At 30.0% G+C, this 9,029-nt stretch overlaps 1 protein-coding gene across 3 annotated transcripts; it reads left to right on the top strand.

The window, feature by feature from the left end:
• Positions 1 to 1,581: 1,581 nt before the first annotated feature.
• Positions 1,582 to 7,685, top strand: LOC101511093 (inositol diphosphatase DSP4). 3 transcript variants are annotated; one of them, XM_073365276.1, is made up of 6 exons: positions 1,582 to 2,149; positions 2,475 to 2,568; positions 4,504 to 4,561; positions 4,661 to 4,704; positions 5,165 to 5,280; positions 7,655 to 7,685. In XM_073365276.1, exons 1-6 carry the CDS (start codon positions 1,872 to 1,874, stop codon positions 7,668 to 7,670), a joined length of 606 nt encoding a protein of 201 aa, XP_073221377.1. In that variant the 5' UTR covers positions 1,582 to 1,871; the 3' UTR covers positions 7,671 to 7,685. The 3 variants fall into 3 exon arrangements, with proteins under 3 accessions (XP_073221377.1, XP_073221378.1, XP_004491093.1); XM_073365277.1 differs by lacking the exon at positions 7,655 to 7,685 and adding an exon at positions 5,402 to 5,798; XM_004491036.4 differs by lacking the exon at positions 7,655 to 7,685 and having other exon boundaries at positions 1,583 to 2,149; positions 5,165 to 5,798.
• Positions 7,686 to 9,029: the final 1,344 nt, after the last annotated feature.

Here is a 9,029-nt window from a genome sequence, read left to right on the forward strand (position 1 = left end):
CTACTATAACTTTAGAACCACTTTGGCTCAAGTAACTTTTGAAGAATTTTGAAGTTGATTTATGGTCTACTTAGACAACATCTCATCCATCTATTTAAACTCCAACCCTACTATACATGATAGATCAAAACACATTGATATTGATTGTTATTTCATATGTGAATATGTAGATTATAGACGTTGCTTTTCATCTTGAGTTACAAGGACAATACTACGATTGATAGAGGGAAAGTGATCACTGAAAATGATAAATTCTGAGATTACTAAAAAATATATAATATAAATCTATTAAAAATAAATTTATTAAAAATATAAATCTATTAGAAATATCTAAAGATGGATTTTAATTATTTTTAATAAAAAATAAATTTTATAATAATAAACAACAAAGAATAAATATAATATTTTATTTTAATTTATCTGAATTTTTAGTAAAAAAGATAATATTTTATTAAAAATTATTAAAAATAGTGAAATTTACCTTTAAATTGAAATTAATCCCTTAAAAAATGACAGATTTTAATTCATAAAACACCCATAAGACTTAAAATGTAGTGTCCCTCCACTTTAGAGAGTGACTCTAGTTTCAAATAGAAATTTATTGAATTATTAATGTTTTCCCTCATAGTTCCATGTCCTTTCCATACATTAATTAATTAGCATGATCTAGAATAAAATTCATTGAAACATTTTAAAATCATTTCGTAAATACTTAAAATTACTAATGTGGTGTCAAACTTGACAAGTATATATATTTGACTTTTTGTTTATTTATTTTAAAATATTGAATAATAAATAATGTATAATTGATCTGTATAATAGTGATTGATTGCATATGAAAGGAGCTTAGATAGGGCTTTACTCCTTTTGGGAGTTTCCTAGTCAAAAGACAATAACTTTAATCATACACAATTACTTAATATTACTATGAATGAAACAAACGAAAGATATATAAAAAATTTACCTACCTATATACTCAATTTCATAATATTTTGGGAAAATATATTGTCTCAACAATCTTAGTCTTACTTTTATTGATGTTTTCGATGTTATATTAGATTTTTCAATAAATAATATCATAAATTTGATATAATTTGACAGAAGTAAAATAGTATGTAATAAATTTTTGTATTATAAATATTTTCTATTGTATGATAAAATTAAGTAGTGTGTCTAGTAGATTCATAACAACAATAGAAATATAATGATGTAAGAGACACATTCAAATAAATTATTATAATTCAAATTAGGAACATTAATAAATCAAAATCCACTAATTAAATATATTACCTTTTTTAATAACCACCTCCTTTCATTTGTCAAACAAAGGAAAGACAATAACTAAATTAACCAACATAAAATACATTAGATGATTAAATTAATTACCTAAAACATATTTAAAGATGAAATCAACAAATAAAAAAGACAATTGTGAATGTATTTACAATTTCATTCAAATAACAAAATAGTAGGTTAATTGTAATAATAAAAAAATATATTATTATCTCTCATTCATGAACACTTTGTTGTTGGTAACCACTCTCACAGATCTGTATATATAGGTGACATCTCTTGTTTCACTTCCATTCCATTGTTTAACTACCACACTCTTTTCTCTTTCTTCTTTGAAGTTTTCACTATTCACAAAAGGCCATTCAAACAACCACTCTCTCCCTCCAAACACCAAACAACAAACTCACAAGGAATATACCCTTTGATCCCAATTACCTTCCCCCTTTCCCTTTCTCTATTTTCTCCCTCTTTTCATTATTATATTATTATTATTATATATCCATTCATACATACATACATACATACACACCTCTTAACCTCTCTCTCTCTCATCCTAAGGTAAAATTTCAAACTTTGATATGCAACAAGTGGCAGCAGAAGTTCAGCAACAACAGGTGAAGAAAAAGCAACAAGAAACACAGATGTGTAGGAAGATCAAACTAACTATTTCTGATCACAATAAAAACATCTCATCACATGATGATGATGATGATGATGTTTGTGACAAGATGGACGGCGAGGATCTCTTCATTCCACCTCTCAATTTTGCTATGGTTGATAATGGCATTTTCCGCTCTGGTTTCCCTGAACCATCTAACTTCTCATTCCTTCAAACCCTTGGCCTTCGTTCAATCATGTATGTATTTATATCTACTATACTCTTTATAGTCTTATAAAAGTCATCCTTTTTTTGTGTGTTTGAGACGGACCGTAAACACCACTTGAAACTCACACACGACTCCGAAGTCCCAGGTGAAGATGTCCAGCTAATAATATCGTTATTTGTCAATTTGGCTAGGTCTTATTATAGATTTTTTTTTTTTTTTTTGCATGTGTTTTGTTTTTGTTCTAGTTTTTGAGCTTGGTTTTGACTACCCAGTTCATGATTTATGAGTAAAGTATTTAGCTTTTGTGATGTTATTGGATTTTTGTTTGATGGGTCATTTTTTATCTATATATAGATATTTGTGTCCTGAACCATATCCAGAAGCTAACATGGAGTTTCTCAAGTCAAATGGGATCAAGCTTTATCACTTTGGGATTGAAGGCCATAAGGTGTGTATGTATCTAGAATAAATTAATAGTTTAGTCTCTGAAAGCGTAGGGCACTATCACTATGGTATTTGACTCGACTAAAAACACAAATTAGTTTTCGAATTATCAAAACATCGGTCAGTTTAGTTTGTCCACTATGTTATAACAAATACTATTTTGACAATAAATTGTATCGTTCATGGACTTTTATGATAGTAAGTTATATATTTTAAAGACTATTTTAATGATTGGATGATTAATTTAGGTTTTGGACTGAGTCGGAAACCAAAGTGACAACGTCTTATACTTTCGAGAACTAAAATTGTGGTTTACCGATGTATCTTTATCAGTAATACTCATCTTTAATATAACTAACCTTTTTATTAATTATGTTTTTATGGTTTTTGATTGAGCTTTGGCTTTTTGTTTCCATTTTGGGTGTTCTATGTTGATTGTGTTTGTTAAATTTCATTGTTATTTGCACAAAAGGAGGGAAAAATAATATAATAGAGATAGTTGCACAAAGATCAATAATGGATATCTAATCCAACTGAATTGTCTTTCTCATCATCTTCTGTGGTCTGCAATTATTTTCTTCAAGTATGTGTGGACAATTAGTGACATGGTGAAATGGGACCATTATATGAATGCTAGTGTTTAATCCAATGGATTGCTATGGAAGGACTAAGAGTAAAAAAAGGGTTAAAAAGTTGGTTGTTGTCATTATTATTTCATATTCACCTTCTTCTATTGTTCATTGATTTTCTGAGGTAACTTTTTAAAATGTTCCAACTTTATATAGTAGTAATTTTTATTTTGGGATTGCATAGTTCAATTGGTTTAAACTAAGAGTTAAAATTGTTGAGTAATAAAAGGGTCGGAGTTTAAAAAAGAGAAAATACTAACATAACAACTAATATACTAATATTTGTCGATAAAAAAGTTGTTTGAAAACTTTTTCTTGCTAAATTTGTATGTTATCATAGCTTTTTAGATATCAATATTATATTGTCATGTCATTTTTTGGTCTTGTTATTGATCCTGATTGGAACTACTGTTTTCTTTCTTTAGCATATTTGCTATTTCTGGGTGTAAGAGTCCTCTTTAATCTTCAGCCGTATGTGCATAGCCAAATTATGCCAACTTTATAATATGGAAATCACTGTTTGATGGAATCTATATAAGCTGGCATGTGAAGTCTTTTCCATGGTTATCACAATTCATTTGTTTTTTGTGAATATTTAATGGCTAGGAGATCATAGAGTATTCTTGTTGTCTGTATAATGGGACCATCATGAATTTGTCAAAAACTGATTTTGTTCAAGAAAGGGGAAAATGGAATTAATAATAGTAAGTAGAATCAAAATCATGATCATAGCTTAAAAATTGGATTTGCATGGATTTGGATTCTCTGCAGTTGGTGAATGACAAAGTTGCCACAGTCAAGCAACTCGAGTCGTCTGATCAACCTTGTGTTTTGAATTTTCATTCCAATTTACTAGATTTGAAGCATGAGCAGTCTGATTGTGTTTGCTTGATTGTGGCAAATTTGTGATTTCCCAACTGCAGGTAGTTCGATCGATTAAAGTTAAAAAAAATTGCATTTGGAAAGGGTACTCATGTGTTTTTGGTGGATTAGGGCATATACTATATTGAATTAGTTATATAGATACTTCTCCCATTATGCAATTATTGGACTATTCTGTCTATTTATTCATAAGCTTTGTTTTTGGATATTGAATTATGGACTAGTCTTTCTTTTATATGCCAAGGAACACAAGGAGAAGCAATACTTTCATTGAAGTCATTCTTGATTATGATAACTACCAACTTAGTACTTTTAGTTTAGTTGATAAAAAAGTGATAAATGAAACTTCTATATTATGTTGACATAGCAACTAGCAAGTTTTTGACAATTCGAAATCGAATCTAACCGCATATGAACTTGTGCATCAGGAGCCTTTTGTAAATATCCCAGAAGACACTATCAGGGAAGCACTAAAAGTTCTCCTTGGTATGCTTATATGACTTTACTTGGTTCAATCTTAATTGCAATTTCAACTTTTCATTTTGCAACCAATAACCATTTCCATTGCTGATCTAAATAATGCAGATGTTAGGAACCACCCAGTTATAATTCACTGTAAGCGCGGAAAGGTAAGATTTTGCTTGATTTTTTTATTCTCACTACAAAAATTAGCTGCTTAATAGGTCGCTAACATTGGCAACTAGTGATTTAGGCTCTTTTCACAAACCAGCCTCTAAATCGGTCACAAAGTCATTTAGCAATAGACCAGAGTCCACTTTAGCGACCAATTTTCCAATTAGTCGCTAAATGGATCGTTCAGACTAAATTGATTGATTTTTACACTTTCAAAGATTAAAATGTCTATTTACTCATAACTGGTCGCTAACATTAGCAACTAGTGGTCTAACAACTAGGGTCTAAATCACTAGTGTAAAATCATTTAGCGATCGACTTGAAAAATTGATCACTAAATAATAGCTAAAAATATTTCGGTCAAACAGTCACTAAATAAAAAAAGTTAGTAGTGTTTCTCCAAGGAGATATTTTCTTGTTAGAGTATGTAATATATTGAATTCTTTCTGTTTACAGCACAGAACAGGTTGTTTAGTCGGATGCTATAGAAAACTTCAAAAATGGTGTTTGTCGTCTGTTTTTGACGAGTATCAACGATTTGCAGCTGCGAAAGCTCGAGTTTCAGATCAAAGGTTTGTAGAGTTGTTTGATATTTCCAGCTTGAAACATTTGCCCTTACCATTTTCATATTTGAAGAGGTAACAACAACACACACAAAAAATGTAATGCTAAATGGGGTTTTTCTTTCATTAGCTTGTGAAAGTGAATCCAAAGGTTCTTCCTTTTGAATAATAAAATAGGAAAAGGTGATGAAGTCCTTCAATGCATTGCAGCAGCAAAGGAATAATTCTTCTTCTCCCATTCTTTTTTTAGAATAAGATAAGAAAGTTTATGAAATAGTATAGAGCATTATGATGTATCAATGTATGTGTTAAGAACACTGTCTCTGTGTTCCTCCTATTTTATTTTCTTTGTATTTTATGTTTTTCTTTGCTGCTCCATATTCATGATCATTGAGTGTAGATTAATTAGTCTTGATTTTTTTTCTTGAGGCTAAGTGAAATTCAAGAATGCTAGAAAAAAAAACAAGCATTGTTTTGTCAGCAGAGAAAATTTCAAATTTCATTTGCTAGATTGATTTTTGCTTTCATTATTTTGATTTGATTATTAAATATGTGGGAGTGTTTTGAAAGTACATGTATAAATATATGGAAAAAAAGTGAAAAAAGTGATACTGCAATAGCATCTTCTATGGTCTTAATTTCTTTATGATGAGTCAGACTATTTCACATCAATATTAAGAAATTTATTTATTAATTTTTTAGTTCAAATGGTGCGACTCATTTAAAAATGTGTCAAAAGTTATTCCATGCTTAGCACTTTTATTGTGGTGAAAAGTTCTTTCATGTTGCAACCATTCATCTCCATTCATAGTTACTAACAAAAATGTTTTTATTGGAAAAAAAGAAAACATAAATCATGTATTGAAAAGTTATAAGACTTGAAAAGTGACATCATACTCATACCATATTATGAATCTTAGGACTACGGATAAAAATAATTTAGAAGCTTTATAGTTTAAAAGAAAGTAAAACTCTTAAAAGATAGTAAAATGAGAATATTTGAAGTTTAACCAACCAATTAACTACCTAATTAACTCATCATCTAATGAAGTTTATATAACTAACCAATTCAAACTAATATTTAATTAATTCATCAACTAATTAAGTTTAATCAACTAACTCAACTTAAACTAACATTATATTTCTAACGGTGTTGAAATATATTGTTATATTTTTGTGTTCAGATGACATTTTTTTTTACTAAACATAACTTAATAACATGTCCTTAGTTAAAAATATATTCGACAACCATAAGTAATGATGCATTGCCTCAAAAACAAAATATAATTGATATATTTTTATATATTTTTGAGTTTAAATAACATTTTTTTACTAAAAATTGCTAAATAATATGTCATTAATTAGTTATTTTTATAATTTCTCCTAAATATTCTGATAAATGTTTATGTGGGTAGTTTGATCACAATAGAAGTTCATAAATCAATTGAAATCGATCAGCCATAATTTACCTTCTAAAAGCTATTGATCCGATAACATTTCTCCAATAAGATAACCAATTTTTTTTTCATGTAATCTTGTTGGTTTGTATGGGTGAACATTTCGAAGTGAACAAATACTACTATTAATTTGTTACCCTCCGAAAAGAGAGTTGTGTTAGTTCTCTGTTTCTTATTATACACAATAATTATAGTTGATCTTCGGTTATGTTAGAACAAGAGCACTATGATGAACACAGTTAATGCGCAACAAACATGCAATTGCAAGATGATAGTAAAATGACACACATTTATTTATAGAAAAACTTGGAAGAGAAGAAGGAGAAGAGAATAGAGATGATTCTCATTGATTATATTATTCACATTACAAAGTGTTATTTATATGTGTTACACAATTGCTTGCAAAACAAGTTATCCACACAAAGGTAACTAACACTCAGTTTGTAACAAACATTTTAAAATTGGTAAAATGACAGTTATGAATTAAATCTCAACACTTCCCCTTAATTCATAACTGTTGAACACTTATAACCCCAAGTTTCTTTCTCAAAAACTTAAATCTGTCAAGTTTTGGAGCTTTTGTAAAACCATCTGCTAACTGCACTTCAGTTGGGCAATATGACACCTCAATCATTCCATTGTTCACTTGCTCTCTAATGAAATGAAACCTTGTATCAATGTGTTTACTTCTGCCATGTGAGATTGGATTTTTAGCAAGGCTAATAGCTGACTGATGACTCTTCATCATATGCATATTTTCTCACTGTTTTAGTCTTATTTATCCTCAATCATCAGTTAAATTAAGGATTTATTTAATACATTTTGTTGATTTTTGTTCTTTGAGTTAATAAAATGTTTTTTGTTTTTATTTCGTTGATTAAGTAGGAATTTGTCGTAATTTTACATTGCGTTTTGTTTTAGTGCAGTGCTGAATTTTGGTGAAAAATCAACATGACATATGTGGGGTATTTCAGCCATATCTGGAGTTTTAGATGTTCAATTAGTGTCATTCCAAGTGCTAATGAAAGCTGAGATTTATATCTACAACTTTCATGAAGACACCGGGACCAAATTCAAACACAAAAGATGAGAAAAATGCAAAATACATCAGACAACAGATGAAATGCGCCTGGAGCGCGTCCTGGAGCGCTTGGAGCGCATTTCTCATGATTGGACTCTGCCAACGCGCGCCTGGGGCGCGCGAAGCGCACCAGCAACCATAAAAGGGGAACTTGGGAGAGTTGTGCCCTAGCATAGAAACTCAAAGACGGCCGTTTCTAACGCCATTGAAGCAGTTTTATCAAGAATCATCCATGAATCATTCTTGTAATTCTTCTTTAATCCTTATCTTTTGTATCTCTGCCATGAGTAACTAAACCCTATTTGTTAGGGATGAGTGTAACCAGATGAAACCCTTATTTTTCTGATTTGATTTCTAGTTATATGAATGAGTTTATTGAATTATTTTTCTCATCTTTGTGCTTAATGCTTTTTATTGCTTGATCAACATTAAAATGTTCTACGATTTGTATTTTGAAACGGAAGTGGACTTTACGAATACTTGAGATGAGAAATTCATGAATTTGTAGTCTAGGGATAGATGCAGGTCATGAAACCAATTAAATTAGTTGCAAAGCAATAATTTACAAGAGAATTTCTATACGGTAATGCTTAATTTTAATCTTAAATCCACTAAGGAATTAGGGGTTACTTTGGAATTAAAGGTTCTGTCACTAAGACATTAGGGCAAGAATAATAAAGAGAATTCGGTAATAATTCAATAAAGGAATTCAGTAACTAGGATCAAATTAGACACCAAGGTTGGATTCGAAGTGAAACTCATCCCTGACATTTTTCTCATTATAAAAGATCAATTTTATTATTGTTGTTAATTTCAAACATTATTTCAATCAACTTGGGAACCTTTTTGTTCAATTCTAGTAATCAAATATAATTCAATAGTAAAACGCAATCCTTGAGTTCGACACTCGGTACTACCGTTTTATTATTACTTGCAACGATTCAGTACACTTGCTGAAACGAAATCAGTGTTCTTGACGTTTCTTCATTGATCTTGGATGGTGCATTCTCTGTCTTGAGTCTTGAGTGTAGCTAGAGAAGATTAGAAATAAAAATGCAGATCAAAACAGAGAGAAACAGAGCTGCTGTCTCTGTACAGAAAAACGGAGAATGATTAACGTTCTTGGTTTGTCAGTTTGAACTTTCTTGAGCTTCAATAATCATTCTGGAGTTCCCGTTTTAAACGTTCTGGATTTCCTTTGTTATTGTCTTGTCATATGC

Source organism: Cicer arietinum, chromosome 2 (genome assembly GCF_000331145.2).
Source record: "Cicer arietinum cultivar CDC Frontier isolate Library 1 chromosome 2, Cicar.CDCFrontier_v2.0, whole genome shotgun sequence".
Taxonomy (NCBI): Eukaryota; Viridiplantae; Streptophyta; class Magnoliopsida; order Fabales; family Fabaceae; genus Cicer; species Cicer arietinum.

Excerpts from the sequence above, each read along its gene's own strand:
- LOC101511093 (XM_004491036.4), top strand. The coding sequence starts at position 1,872 with ATGCAACAAGTGGCAGCAGAAGTTCAGCAACAACAGGTGAAGAAAAAG. Across the intron at positions 4,562-4,660 it reads AGCACTAAAAGTTCTCCTTG|ATGTTAGGAACCACCCAGTT; the intron begins GTATGCTTATAT and ends TAAATAATGCAG. Across the intron at positions 4,705-5,164 it reads TTCACTGTAAGCGCGGAAAG|CACAGAACAGGTTGTTTAGT; the intron begins GTAAGATTTTGC and ends TTCTGTTTACAG.